Genomic DNA, 15,853 nt, shown 5'->3' with positions numbered 1-15,853 from the left:
GTGAAACATATGCAGTGTGGCTGCTTTGTTTCTACATGCTGATCTAGCTTGCTATATTTTCCACAGCTCTTGATGAGAGGATGTCTTCTCATGACAGTTTGTGTGAATATATCAAGGTGACTGCTTTGGTTCACACAGTGTTTTCTCCTCTCCTTTTTTTTTTGTTTTTTTGGTAATTGGTTGTGGATCTCTTGTTGAAAGAGCCAAGTGATAAATCCACTGGTGGAACCAGCATGCAACTGAAGCTTTTCTTGTTTTGTGACAGCTGCTGCCTTTGTGATGTTTCACAAAAAGCCCCCAAGACACACAACCTGTTTCATTTGGGCTGAAGATTCACATGAAAAAAAGACAAGTCTCCTATGAAACAAAATGGGACTATGGGTAATTGTTTTGATTACTCCTTTCCTGGTTCCCAGCAGGATGAAGGCATTCCAAAGCTGAAAGTGGAGGTTTAGGGAAAAAGGGACTGAGGAAAAGTGGCAGCACATCTCCCTGCGGCAAGATTGTTCGCTGGCAACAATGAGAGACAGATGGGAGGATGGTGGTGGTGGTAGCAGGAAGGTGGGGGGGTCACACCTTTGTGAGGCAAAGCAATTGGGAGCGATTAAACCCTCATTCGCCGTAGGGACTATCCACTCTAAGGAAGGAGCTGGCTCCAACAGCGCCTGCAGCACTGTTCCTTTCATCTCCACTCCTCATGAAGACCCTGTAAATGCCATGGGAGTAGTTAAAGTGAAGCACACAGTGTTCTGCTGGGCTGCTTCCCTGTTAATGTTCAACATCATGACAGCAAATGAAAAGAATTTCTTAGGTTGTCTGCACCACTGCAATGGATCATCTATGCAGGGAGAGTGCGGCTTAACCCGTGTAATTAAACTTGTGACCTAGCCAGTTATATATATCATCCTGCTTCACCAAGTTGAGCAGCTCAAATCTCCATTCTGTACATGTGCATATTCCTCTTCACACAGCTTTGATTCGCCACCACCTGGAAACAAACGATGATTGAACGCTTGATGCGCTTTCATCCTCACCCTCAGCCATTTTCATCCCAGATTTGGCAGATAAGGATGCATCCTTTCCCTTTCCCATCATGAAACTGGTTCAATACCCAGCAGCGCATACTGGCGCGGGCCTCTTGGTATCTGCTGTAACTGGCTACTCATCAACCAGAGAGCACCTGAACACTGAGGGACCCCTCCATCACCGCTAGACACACAATCACAAGTTCCTCGCCAGGTTATTACGACTCATTCATCACCTGCGCCTGCTTCGTGTTTCCTCGCCTTTAGCTTCGCTTCAACTTCAATACTCTTAAATCCCTGTGTGTAAGCATTTGTCTGTTCATCGCACTTCTTTTCAGCTTCTCCAACATGTCTTTTATCTCCTTGCATCCATTTCCCCTGCTTAGCCCCACCTAAGCCTGAGCACCTGGCTCGTGTGGGTCTGTGATGCAAACGCTCCATGAAACACACAGCACAGAATGTACTAATCAAAATCTATTGACGATGCTTTGATGCTGCACTGGTGTGTGCTTGAAATCATATTACGCCTGTGCCTCGAGAGGAGAAGCGGCCAAAACAAATCAAACAGGCCGTGGTCATTGTTCTTTTGATTTGCTGCACACGTTGCTGCTGCTTCCTAATAGACGGATAGTGAATGTGAGGTGGAATTAAAATCCCACCACAGAGGCCGATTCCCAAAGGCACTGGAGCAGGGCAGATCAAAAGGCAAATGAGGAAATCCACACAAGCCATATCAGCCGGGTATCATGTGGGGTTTGCCCTCCTGTGTAGGTACGTGCTGGCAGCACCATGGCAACCACAGCAATTGATTGGCCCATGTCTCCCGCTGTGCACAGTGCGGGTCTTGTTATGTGGGATATTGGTTTTTTGCTTGCTACCCTGGCCCCTTCATAGTGTGCATTAGCTGTGGTTTCTCAGGTAGCCAGCTGTCATGTACGCTTACCTTCCATTTGGTTCTGGATGACTTTGAAGGACAGCAGATGGAGAGAGGCAGGGAGGACTGTGACAAAATGCTCCAGGTCTCTGAAATAGTGCGGGTACTGCTATAAAAACCTCAAGGTGTTAAACTGAGAATGAGACTTGACTCCATTATCATAATCAAACCTTTTGTAAAACCTTTAATAACTGTGATTCTGATCACAAGTCCTGTATTTCTCTTGAACTTTCATGAAGTCTTTACCTATTAATTTAATTTTATCCTGTATTTGTATATTTTTTGCAGGTGATTATGTGTTTGCATCAGTGTTTGCATGTGAGTGCATACCAATTCTATTGGACTGATCAGCCTGATTTTTCCTGCGTAAATTCATGACTGTACGCTGACAGACATCTGTGATTCACAGTTTTGTAAAAACCTTGAAAACCCTTTTTTTAAAGGCTCCATGCCAGATATTATGTTTTCAGGTCATCCCATTCTTGTGGAGGGAATTTCTTAGAACTTTGCACAAGCGACTACTTGGACTCTGGCATGAAATGATTGACATTTTAACACCAAAATCTAAAGGTAAAGGCCACAGTGACCCCACCAAGCTCTCTATCAGTCCTCTGTCCTCCTCTGTAATATCAGTCTCTAAGTGAAGACAGCATGCTTATCACTGGATTTTTTTCACTGGGGTCATGCATGTACAGTGGGAACTTACATTACATAAACTCTACATAAACTCTAACTTGTCTTGCTGGTGGAGAAAAATGTGAGGCAGTAATTCTATTTTTTAACTGCTGTGTTTTGTTTTAACATTGACAGCTGAAAGGCTGCAAGTGATCAACAACTGCTTCAGTTTGAAATTTTGTTAATGTTACTTTAATGTTGGCAGAACTTTGCAAGTCTCTGCTGTTTGCATTTGGCAGTTGTGGTGGTATTGCAGTAGGTGCTTCACCATCTGTTGCCTGGCAGGGATCAGTGCTCTATTGAATGACTGCTTCTAGTTGTGAATTGTAATATGCCAAATGGTCCTTTTAAAACACCTAATTGGAGTTAGAAACAACACTGTTAATGTCCAATCTGTTCAATTAACAGATTTCATGCTCCTGAAATGAAACACTTTAAGAATCAATGAGACATTTTACAGCTACAAATGAAATTGTTCATTTTAGTTTGGTGAAGTGTTGAACTGAATTTTAACTGTTTTTAAGGTGTCAAAGTCATCAACCAGGAATGAAAGGATGGCAACAGCATTGGATGTGAGAGGCCTCCTTGATCATTCTATTTCCATACTTTGGCTTCTGTATGTGCTTGAAGGCTCCAAAAAACTATTGCAAGTGGACCTGTATGTCATATTGTTGCTACATGCTGTAGGGCATCTTTTATTATAAAAGATTCATTCAGTTTTGAGTTGTTTTTGTCTGCATGTCAAAAGGTTTCCAACACAAAACAAATATTTTGGATAAAGATGAATGTCAGGGTTCTTGTGATATGACGGCTTGACCACTCTGGCTGTCTGAGCAGCACGCTTACACTGCTTACTGTTACAGCTCTTTTCTTCCCTTCAAAATTCTTCTGCAAACTCAGTGTAGATAGTTCAACGAGGCAGCTGTCACACAGGTACATGCAGGCTGTGTGGCCTCAGTGCAAGACCATGTTAATGTAACATTATACTGTACACCCTAGTATTGTAAAAAGATGGTGGCCATTAAAGTATTGTTATTGCCTGATCAAAAATCAAAATAAGTCATAATGTGCATCTTGCCTTGACAGTATGTCAAATGATTAGAAACTGTTAAGCTGTTATGGACATTGGGCCACATTCACCAGCCGTTCTTTAGAAGAAATTCCTTCTTAAAACCCACTTAAGCAGTTTTTACAAAGATTCTGGCCTCCACCAAAGTTTTCAGAAGCTACAAACACTGAAGAGCACACTTAGGCTCATTTGAGTGTTGTTTGAGTGTCTTCAGCTGTATAATATTATGGGGTCTAAATTACAAAATAATTCTATAATTTATAATATTTTTAAGAATTATTTTCACTGTTTTATGTAACATTATGGTCTTTACAAAAAATAATTTGACTTCACAGTGTGATTATTTATAGCTTACAATTAATTTCAAGACAGAAACACATCACAAATCAAATAGATTTCAGTGCATATCTTTATTTTTTGTAATATGTATTCATTGTTTTAAGTGTCTCAGAGATCTAGGTCAGTTTTGAGACTATATGTGTGTCTGTGGTTGTCTGGACAGCATCTGAGATCAGATGTAGGGCAATTAAACAGGACCTGGAGGCACTGGCTGCCAGGTTCAGCCTCAGAGGATGGCTGCCTCAGTGGGAGTTTTCTAAGTAATTTATTTAAAAAATTAGAGCCATTGTAGTCAGCTTTTTGGAATCATGAATTCTTTGGTAGATACAATAAAAGCAAATATTTAAAATTTGAATACAAACTAAGCATTTTAGTAACACTTTTTAAAGACGCTGATGAAGAGAACTCTTCATGAAAATAATGACCTGTTTTTAGGCTTCACACACTGGTGTTTAAATTTGTCAGCGTGTTTCATGGTTTTTCTGCTTCTAGATAATATAAACCATCAGACTGTGTTAATTCTAAAAAAAGCAGCTCACTTTCTGATTCTGATTCTGATGGCCACGAAGATAAAAGCACTGACCCCGCTCCACCATCTTTTAATGTTTGTTTGGGAATTTTTGATTTCTCTCTCACAAACCTTTGTGAAGTAAGACCTATTTTTAGGACCTTTCTTTAGAAAAAGTTTAAGAAATCTGAAGACATCGATGTATGAATCCTATTATCTCTGTACTGCTTCAACAGAAGTATTATCATTCTTAGTCTTAAATCAATGTGCATTTACTTTTGTCATGACAGCAATGATTGTCACTTCCGTTTGTTTGAACAACAATTCCAGTGAATAATTCCAGTGAGAAACATGCTCTCTTCACTATTTGTCACATAGTCCAAAGGACTGATAGAGAGCTGAACATTATGACCTCTGCAGTGAAGTTAATCTTTTCTCATTTTATCTTATTAGGCGTTTGTGTGAATTTTGTCATAATTAGTATATAAATTCTTGAGCTATAGGCAAAAATATGTTTTCTGAGGTCACAGTGACCTTTGACCCCTAAAATAAAAAATCTAGTCATCCTCGAGTCCAAGTGGACGCTTGTACAAGATGTAATAATATTGGTCATGAAAATGGGATAGATGTGAGCTCACAGTGACCTTGAACTTGGAAATCTGGACGTTTTATCTTCTGTGACCACCGGAGATGCTGTGAAAATCAAACGCTGACCAGATGAGAATGGGTGAAGTTTGGGACATGGAGTTGGGGATATCTATGCCACATCAGAAGGATTAAAATAGAACAATTACAGCAACACAATTTAAGGATGACATAAAGCATTGTGTCTTGGCACAAGTGATGGGTGTGTTAGAGTCATTAAACATCTTTTCAGCAGCTAAGATTGTCATTAAAGTGTAGGAGCTTACAAACACATTTTTAAAGACATATTTTATCACAAATTCCTCCCACAAGTAAAAATATATTAATAATATGCTTTCGTATTTAAGAATAAAAGCAGTAATTATAGCCTACATAACTGATTTAATCTAAATATATTCATAAATTCATGCATTATTCTATTGCTATAATTTTAAGGACACAAGGGCAGGATTTTGGATTTGGGACAACTGCTTGTAATATGGGACTGTCCTGAACTTTTCACGACATCTGGTCACCTGAGTGTATCACGTCTATACATTCACTAATTTACAACAGTTGAAGAAGTGATGGCGTGATTTGAGGTAAAGCACCCCAGGCACTAGAGGGTAAACACGCGCTTACCATGCATGAGCCTCATGTTTCTCTTTATGCCAACAATAAAAAAAAAAAATACAGTAACTTGCATTGAATAAACTGTTTCATCAACTGCACCGCTCCAGAGTGATTATTTCTCTGTTCTCAGCCATATTCAGGTGTCTGACAATGTGCTTTATATCAGAAAATGTACGAACCCTTTTGACAAATACACAAAGAGCATGAAGCTTTAAACAGCACAGTATCCCCCCTAGCAGCAACCCTACACCTTCATTAAGCATGCAGTTAAAAAAGCAGAAAGCATATGAATATTGAAATGAATAATGTATAATTTTGCTTTTGGCTACAGCAAGATCTGAGTCAAACAGGCTTCCTCTCCGCAAGTTTCAAGGAACTGCAAATGTCAGTTATGTTTTTTTTTTTCTTTAAATTTAAAATATACACCATGAATATCCTCTACTTTTATTTATAAACATTTTGAACAGTGAAACAAAGGTTCAGGCAAAGACAACAGGGACAACACTTTTGATTCAGGGTCATGTAAATAGTGTTTTGTTTTCCTCAAGGCATTCAAACCAATATTCAAGCCCTGACGCTGCAGACACATATTCAATATGTTACGCTCTCTTGAGCTCTCTTGCACACAGTTCTGTCTCAGCAGTCAACGGACCACAAAGTTGGCATTCATTCGTTTAATCTAATTTCATTTTAAATACAATATATACAATACAACATTTGAAATGATACGTGTAAAAAAATATATGTCATCTTACAATACAGTACCATTTAGAGAACGATGGAAAGTAAAACAGACACAGAAACAACATCTTAAACACACTCGCTCCACTTGACGATATACAGCACATGTCAACTCCAAACCTGTTGTAAGGTAGTATCGGTAGGCTTCTACATACAAACCATTGACATATGTTAGAAATGGACGACATGACAGCTTCCCAAAAGTAAAGCCAAAGCATTTCGAATATTGCTTAAAACCATATTAGAATCTTTTTTTGATTACTGATTTATTTTTAGCATTTTTTTTTAATCTAAATGTATCTGTCCCATACTAATGTGTCCTTACCGCAACGCTGAACAAAACAGCTGACAGGTTGGACCCCTCACACCAGGTGTATTGTATATTTTGAACTACATTACAGCAGATCTTGCTAGCTGCCATTTACCTGCAAAATTAGCTAAAATGTCATTTCCACAGCATGTCTTTACCACAACATTTTTGTGGTAAAGACTCTACCAAGACCTTGTTTTGTGGTAAAGGTGATTTCAAGGTAAACAAAGGGTAACATTAGTATATTTTTTAACCTGGATCCTATTTTCCTGTGTTTAAATGACTAATGGGGGCAATAATTTTGGAAACTGGTCCAGTATTGAGTGAGACCGCTGCAGCCATCAGCCATCTAAATGATGTCATGGGTGTAAGATGGCAGCACTCGTACACAGGATATTTTGGCTTCAGTTTTGTACAGGGGGAAGATGTGGAGCTGCGGCATCCATCTCTATTTATGTCAATGGTACAAACCCAGTACAATGTCATTAGCAGAAGCTAAACAATAATTCATAGATCCTGATGTACAAAAGGAGTTGTTTTATCCACTGAAAATGCTTTTGTTCATGCACTTTGTACATGCTCCACTGGAAGACAGCTCACATTTCAAAGAACTCAGGATCCACATATCATATTCACATTCATCACTTGCTTGGAGCCTTGGGCTTCGGACCCTCACAGCCTGTATAATTAAACAAACTTAGACAGTTACCTGTCTGCAAGTGATTTACAAACCTCTGCCCTTTTTCTTACAGAGATCTGCCGATTGTGACAAATGGACAGTGAAGATGGCCATTTACTAGCTAGCAGTTTTTCCTTAAGTGTTAAGTGTAATGTACAGTACATCTAATCCTGTGCACACTGTTCACTCAAGGCCCTGTATGGATTGTGGTTTCCAAACATGCTGCCAATAGTAAAGAATGCTGTGCACAGCAGTTTGCTGACACCCAGTTGAGGAATTTATGCAGCTTTTGTTGTTATCCCCAAGATGTAAATCTGTCCATAAATCTGCAGCGTGCAGCTAGTTTTGGCTGGCATCTTATTTCAAATAAAGATCAGACAGCAATTTCTCCTCCAGAAATATCAGCCTCACAACACGGCTGCTCTACTTGGGCACGAGGCGTATCAAAGCCATCCATTACACTTGTAAAACAGCTAACTGCCCTGCGGTGACATCATGTGTTTATAGCTCATAAGCAGGTAATACTGGGCTGAATTGGCACCATGGTGTGCGTCATAAAGAATACCACACGCGCAGCACAATGTAGATTGTGTTTCTGAGCATCATCCATTCAAACAAGATCCCCTCCAAGGAGCTGATCCATGCAGGTCACGGAATCATTCACCAAAATGAATGGCGACATTTCAGGGGAAATGCTGAGGAAAAACAATACGCCATATTGTGAGGTGGTGGGCATTCTAATTTCATTTCAGATAGCACATGGGGGATTTGCTGAGGAAGGATATTGAGGTGGCGGTACAAGCCAATCTGCGAAAGGTCTCGATCTGTGACACTGAACAAGACCTTGAGGGAAAACACGGAACAGGTGGCTAATGCAACAGCGGAACAAAGCTTCAGAAAAATGTCGCAGCATGCTTAATAATGATCTGTCTCCACATCATGTTCCTAAAGAACGTCAGTGTATGTAAACATTTACCTCTTTATTGCATTGTTGAGCGATTTCTTGAAGCCATTTCAATGTAGAAATGAATCTGTCATTGAACATTGCTCACCGACAGATCATAATTACACGAACATGGAAAATGACAAGGTTATTTTCAAAGCACGGCTCTGAAATGATTCGAGGATCACGGCGATGATGAGTTAACATGTGCAGTGTTAATTCCTGCAAATGTTCACTGCTAAACAACGTAAAGCAAGGTGGGGAATTCTAAAAGGATCTTCAAAGGAAAACCAAGCGAGTTTCCCCAAAGCAGCAGCAAGACTGTATGAACTGGGAGCAAAGATCAGAGAGGGGCAACCATGTAGGAGCAGAAACATTGAAGTTGTGAGAGCGCAACATTGGGGAAAGAACGAATTGAGATCCTATAGCTTCAGGGGAGATGTTGTTTTGCTGGTGTAGAGAGTGAGGCAAACACAGACCAATTTACTGAGGGAAAATTGTGCTGTGGTGGAAAAAAAGAGACCTAAGAGCAGACCTGGCCCATTCTTCACTGTGCAATCTAATCTCAGCTCTTGGAGAAGATGGGTGAAAACAAACATTGTTCTCCTGTCAGCAGCTCTGACGGAACATACAGTGCTAGTAAAAGAGCTCAGCCCACTCACACAGCTGCCTAAAACACAAAGAGGAAGATGATTAAACCAGGAGAGAATATTTAAAGCTGAAAAAGTTATGTGTGACATGATGAATATTCAAGGCAACAACTACCTCTCATGCTTTCCTGTTGGGGTTTCAGGGAGAAAAATAATAAAGGGCCAAATTGGAAGAGAGTCCCAGGGCTACACATGTGCAGGCTCAATATCAGTCACGAAAAACTGTTGGATGGTATTTTCATTTGCAAAGAATCTTAAGTTACACATCACAATAGCAATCATTCCCCTTGTTTATAAATAATAAGTGATTCATGATATTTAGAAAAGCAGCAATGATCAAATGTAATAAAATTAAAACTGTCGTAAATCAGTTGTTTGCTCACTTTGCTGTTCCCTAAGTTAGATTTGTCTTCATTCCGCACTTGAAGCACCTTCCCGAAGATCCTTCAAACATGTTGTCACGGTAGGGCTGGGCGATATGGTTGAAATGTTTACATTAAATACTAAATTATTTTGATATTTATATATTGACACTGATGTATAATGAAAATGATAAAATTGATGTTTGGTGCAAGGAAATGTGTAGGGCTGTACAGAATGTCTTTTTTTTTTTTTTTTTTTTTTTTTACAGTCAATGCTTCTATTGAGGTTTTTCAAATGAAGTTTTGAATGTTTGTTGTCATATTTTATCACAACATAAAGAAATTAAAAATCCTTAAGCAAAACCCTCAATTTGTAAAGTGATTCCCTACATAAGTCTTTTTTAATAGATCAGCTTTCTTTAATGAATGTAACACTGTCGTCAACATAAATGCGATTTATGTTGCTGCTAGACAGCCCTGTCAATACAAGTATGCAATTCTCAGTGTGCAAGTTTTTTGACCACAGTGAGAATGTTCTTATTGAAAGGCTAACTGCCAACAAATATGGATTAAAGCAGAATATTTGGAAATGATCACATCTTTTTTTTAAAAATACATTTTGACTTTTCTCACTGGACGGACAGTCGCTGGTGTTACTTAAATAAGGAAAGAATCACTTCTTCATCTGATAATGTACAGACACACAGACCTGATGTATTATATTTTTAAGTGACGGGCTCTTTACTGAACATGTACTCTGCTCCTGAGTTGAAAAAAGTTGAGTTTTGATGACAAAATCACGTTATGGTTTTTACTTTGTCAGTGAGGGTTGGGGTCCTGGAGCTGTAAGTTTTGCCATGATTTATGTTGTTGTGGTGTTTATTTTGTGGGTTAACCGATTGATTTTGGTGTTAGCATATTGTTAATGTGGCTACTACCGCAAGCTGTGGTGATGTTGGTCTAATGTTGTAATATTGTGGGACAGTTAAGAGAAACTAGATGAACTTGTGAACTGTCTTTGAAGCCAACAAAATAATGAGAGTAGAAGGTCAGATGCCGGTAACTGTTCTATCACGTTGCTTTTTCTTGATGTTTGTACTGCAGTGCAAGATGTGTTAGCACTGAGCTTTGTTTATATATGTAAGTCAGTGTGTGTCAAAAGTATGTGTGTGTGTGTTTTTTTTCCTGCTGTATATAAATTTACTTGATAGAGATGCCCTGAAGGTAATGATAGAGCTACATGTGAAAAAGAAATGGTCAAACAGCAGGAATTCATTTGCTTGGTAACACTGAGTAACTTACATGTAGTATCTAGGTAGGTAGGTCTGCACTGTGGAGTTTTTTTCCCCATCGACCAATCGTTTGGTTGAAGAGTAGGTAGAATTTCAGTCAATCAGAAGATTTTCTTCATAGTTTGTTTTGGTCTTTTCATAGAAGTCGTTGACTATAAGACAGATATAGACGATTAAAGCCTTATCGTGGATAGAGGAAAGTTGGTAAAACATAAAACAACATAATACTGAACTATCGCCCAGCCCTGTACTAAAGATGGCTATCAAAAGCTGACAAAAAAAGGCTTATGGAACATTTAATAAAACATACGTTCATGAATACTCTGAGGTCAGTTGAACAGTCCTTAAGAATGACTCTGAAGATGCTCCACTAAAGTTACAACTTGCAGGTATAAAAAACTATAGACTGATTTGGCAATCAAAATGAGTATCAATAAATACATACAAAATGAATAAATAAACCTGGAAATACATACATTTGTAAATAATAATAATAAAAACATTTGCCTCTATGACATACTAAGAGTCTTTATGTATAGTCCTCATTGGCTGGGGGGTTGTGTAGTCCATAAACTTATACTTCTAATTATGAGCCATTCTTTCTGACTGGCTGTCACCACGATGCGCACACACTCAATGTCAAAGGCAATTTTGTGGTCTACATCTTGAACCTCAATGTTGCCATTTTTAAACTCCCCTAGTGTGATATAAGAGGAACACTGTTTCCCTTTTTTAGTCCCGACTAGTTTCTCTCCGACTTCCAGAGCTCCATGGTGAAGAATGTCATTCTGACGGTCATCAGAACCAGTAGCAATCTTAATTTTACTAATTTTGGTAGATTTATTAAAGACTATGACAAAGAAGTCTCCGGTGGAAGGAGGCTTTCCCCAAAAGTACTCGTCCACAGTGCTGTAAGCCTTGGTGGCATCATAGTTCTCAAAGACGTTGATGTTTGTGTAAAGGCTGGCAGGAGGGTTGTCAGGAATGTCTATGGAGTCTTCTTCAAAGTCGTCATCCTTCAGTTTGTTCTCTGCTCCTTTGTACGAGGAGTAGTAGCCCATGTGCTGGAACAGCGAGGGCTTGAAGCGGATCACGTCCTTCTGGGCCAGCAGACCCCTGAAGTGGATGAGGAGCCAGTCGCAGGGCATTTCCTGGTAGAACATGAGGAGGAAATGAGCCAGACGTGGCAGGTCTTTGGAGTGGTACAGCTTCCCGATGTAGCCCAGCTTGGAGAACTCCAGCATGACCCAGTAGGAACCTTCTCTGGAGGTGATCACCTTCTTCAGCGCTGTAAGGAAGTTCCTAGAGCAGCGCACATCATCCTCTAGCATCATGTAGAAGTGAGACAGGTTTGTGCAGAAGTTCAGGAGGAAAGCGTAGTCCACGTTCTGCTTAGAGCGGAAACGGACCCGGTCCTCCGGGTCATTATAGTTCCTTTTCAACCCATCCAGAGATGGATAGTACTCCTCTGGGGCCTGGATCACCAGGAGGCGTCCGGCTATGATGTGGTGAGCAAACTTCCTGCTGATTTCCTGCACCAGGTTCTCACACCAGACCAGGTCAAAGTCTGCCAGGTGGACCACAACCACAATCTCTTTGAGTTCCTCATAACTAGACTGATCAAAGATGGATTTGATCGTCTCCAGGAGGTAGTTTCCTCTTTTTCTTTTGACTGATGACAGTCCAATGGTGAGATACTCTGTGAACAAAAAGAAAGCATTTCATATAATTATAAAGTAAACAGAAATGCTTGCAAATGACCAATTTTAAATATACTGTATAGACAATGCTATGATAGGTTTGAAAAGACCAATAATTGACCTTTTGCTAAGCTCCTCCTCCAAACAGCGGTTGATGTGGTGTGCATGGAGATCTAATTAGAGCAACACTCAGTGTCTTATGAGTTTGTAGGGTGATGTCTGTTTTGTAGTCTTTCTAAAACCTAAATAATAAGGCCAGTGGTGTGGGACATGGATTAAGCTTTGTCTTTGTCAATGCATCTCTCTTTAGTTAGCTACCAGCTCTCATCCTGAGGTGAAAACAGCCCGGCTGGTCTGACTGGTGACCATCTCAAGATCCACGGTGCTTCATCCAGTCCGTGCGCTTCCTTTTCCCACATTATTAAGTGTATTTCTGTCATCTATTCTATGCATATTCATGTCATATATGACTGTCTGACCAATTCTGAGATAAAGCTTTCAGTTTTCATTTCAGTTTTTCTGATTTCTCAGCTGGCTCAAAGTGTTTAAGAATTATCATTTGCGTACTTCAGCTAACTACACTCAAGAGGTATGATAATTATTTTAGGCGACCAAATCCACGATCATCAGCTAGAAAGGAGAAACTGCTTTTGTTTACTTCTCTGTGGAATCGAAGACTGCGTTTTTCAAATATTACTGCCAGTTTTAATGTTAAATCTGCCACCATTTTCACGGTAACCTGCATATAGACAGTGCAAGAACGGAGAGCTTTTGATTTGAGTTCATTCTTGCCCTTGATAATAGTAGTCTGACAAAATTAAAATGACTTCTCTTTTCTTGCTTTTAACTGCATCTAACAATCTTCTTTCAAATCAGTTTTATGCTGATTTTATGTAAAAAAATCAAAAACATTTGGTGACTGAATCTTAATATATGTGAGAAGAAAACTGTGAAGTGTTTAATTGTGAGGTCTCTGTGGAGCAGTTACATTTTATTGCTGTGCTTTAAATCCCCACGTCAAAGATTTTTAGTTGTAGTTTTTATTCTCAGCTCATGTTCCCAACTATGATTTACTGTAACTCCCCCAAGCTCCGGAAAACACTCAATGTAAATTCCTCTTTAAACAAATGCTTAACTTACTCTTGCGGTTCAGTGGGGTTCCAGCGAGATAACGATACGTGACATTAATGGTCCCAGAGAAATTACTGAGGTCTCTGAAGGTGTGAACGTATCGCTCCGAGCTCGGAGGGTGGACTGATGTTTCTCTGAGTTGTCTTTTATCACCTTCCTGGAAAACAACATGAACAACAGAGAGAAAATGAAACACATGTGAGCTGTAATCACTGCTGCAGAAAAGGGCCAGGATAGTCATACTGAAAATTTCTACTGTGTATAATTCAAATGAGGGGGAAAATCAAGCTTTTGTTTTCTTAAACTTGTCTGATACATCATGTACAAAGTTGAGACAATATGTGTTTTGATGTGGCTCAGCTAACCCACGACGTTTGGAGACAAAAGGAATTTTAAAACCCCTCCGAGCAGTTTGCACAGTCGAGCAAATGGACCCGAGAAGAGCACCAGAGAGCTGAAAATGCAAAGTACCACTTAATAATTTAAATAACAAACACAGATAATGTACTGTGATCACCAACTTTTGATGGCATCATGAATAAGAAATAAATCATCTGGATGATTTCAACTTGGGTCCATGGTATGAAAATTTAATCATGTTTCTTTAAAAAACAAGCAATTATAAAAGGGACAACATGGGCGGAGTGACTAAACACAAGAACACATTTGGTTTCAAAAGCATATTTGGTCAAAATACATGAATAAAAGATAAATAAGCCAGTGACCCACTTATTTCACCCAGTCAAAAAGGTCTGGACACGCTCCTGTATGTTATGTCAACGCCGTCATAAAGTCATAGAGAGGTTTTTTTCTATTCACTAAATATATTCACACAGATTTATAAAATGTTTTTATACAAAGAAAGAAAGTCATGGTTCATGTGTGTGTGTTCTTTGTGCTATAAATAATTATTATATGTTGTTTATCACAAATATCAACAGAAATTGTATATGAGCAACATTATAATGGTATTTATTTCCTGATTTATTATACAGCTAATTAAATAATCTAATGTGTATTGAATGCAACAGAAACCATTATAATGAACCATGTCCTCCATATTTTATATTATAGTACTGTGACTTTTTGTGTGTCTGATGAAGTTGACAAAATTCAAGTCTTTAGCCTCAAAAAATGATTTTAATAGGTTACATTAAGCTAATATTTTAAAACACAGTTTCCAGCATAATTGAAGCGTAAAAATCTTTTTCATCATTCCTGAAAAACCAGACAATCTAGTCATCTTCACATTCCCTGTTTTAAAAAAAAATCTCAAATTTTGTGCAAAATATATATTAGAAATATGTAATATACATTGTGAAATTATGAAAACCAGCTCCTAAGCCAGTCCCTGTCAGTGTTTAAAATACATACAAAATTTATTTTTATAAAAAACTTAGAACTGGAATTATTTAAGCTCAGTGTTTTTTTGAGATATTTGTGTATTTTGGTATGATTATGTGGGAGGAAAGATATTTCTGTTTTACTTCTTTGCATCATTTTTCTTCCATTATTTTCATAATACCTATCTGTGCTATAAAAGGGAGTTAAAGTTCTGAATCTAAAATATCGTAATCAGTAATTGCAGTTGCATTTTCATTTGCTCTAATTTATGGAGGAAACCCACAATAAACCCTGTAGGCATTTTGCCTCCCTTGCATAGTCTTCTTATTAGTTATAGTTTTTTGTTTATGTTTTTAATATGTGCTAAAACAAATCAAATCTACTAACCAGCACGTAGCCATCTTCAATGTAGAGGTTCAGGAAGAGGAGGAAGGTGATGAGGAAGCCGAGGAAGGGAATAGTGGAGCGTTTCCTCAGACACCTCATCTTGTCCAGGGATTTCCACACCAGCCTCATGCCGTACACGCTCTCACTGGGATCTGCATGAGAGGAACATGGGAAACGACACGTTAGAGCTGCTTGCTTTGAATGTCGTCAGCCCTTCTTTTCTGCATGCGGATAATTTCCCTTTTTATCAAGCATCAACAGATCACAGGGGAATTAATTTTAGAACCATACGGCCTTGTGTGACGTGATTATCTTCCTCTAGCATCATAATTATTCTTCAACAGACTTCTAATGACATGTGATAGTGAGGCGCTTTTTGCCCTTTCAGAGACCGAATCCAATGATTGGCAAATCACATGAGAGAAAATCTACAGGAGCTGCAGGACATAAAGGATATTGACATGTTCAACAATGGACTACTGATTTAAATCGAGCATGTTTCTTCAC

At 38.9% G+C, this 15,853-nt stretch overlaps 1 protein-coding gene across 2 annotated transcripts in view; it reads right to left on the bottom strand.

The window, feature by feature from the left end:
- Window positions 1-10,625: 10,625 nt before the first annotated feature.
- Window positions 10,626-15,853, bottom strand: part of mgat4c (mgat4 family member C) — a 148,211-nt gene continuing 142,983 nt past the window's right edge. For both annotated transcript variants that reach the window (XM_084734277.1, XM_084734278.1), the window contains 3 exons: window positions 15,347-15,498; window positions 13,625-13,772; window positions 10,626-12,483 (listed from right to left, as the gene is read on the bottom strand). In XM_084734277.1, coding sequence (XP_084590403.1) covers window positions 11,327-12,483; window positions 13,625-13,772; window positions 15,347-15,475 — 1,434 coding nt within the window. In that variant the 5' untranslated portion in view covers window positions 15,476-15,498 and the 3' untranslated portion in view covers window positions 10,626-11,326. The remainder of the gene's footprint in view (window positions 12,484-13,624; window positions 13,773-15,346; window positions 15,499-15,853) is intronic.

Source organism: Lutjanus erythropterus, chromosome 13 (genome assembly GCF_056507025.1).
Source record: "Lutjanus erythropterus isolate fLutEry1 chromosome 13, fLutEry1.hap2, whole genome shotgun sequence".
NCBI lineage: Eukaryota > Metazoa > Chordata > Actinopteri > Lutjaniformes > Lutjanidae > Lutjanus > Lutjanus erythropterus.
The sequence above is the reverse complement of the archived record's forward strand: the minus strand, read 5'-3'. Positions and strand labels throughout refer to the sequence as shown.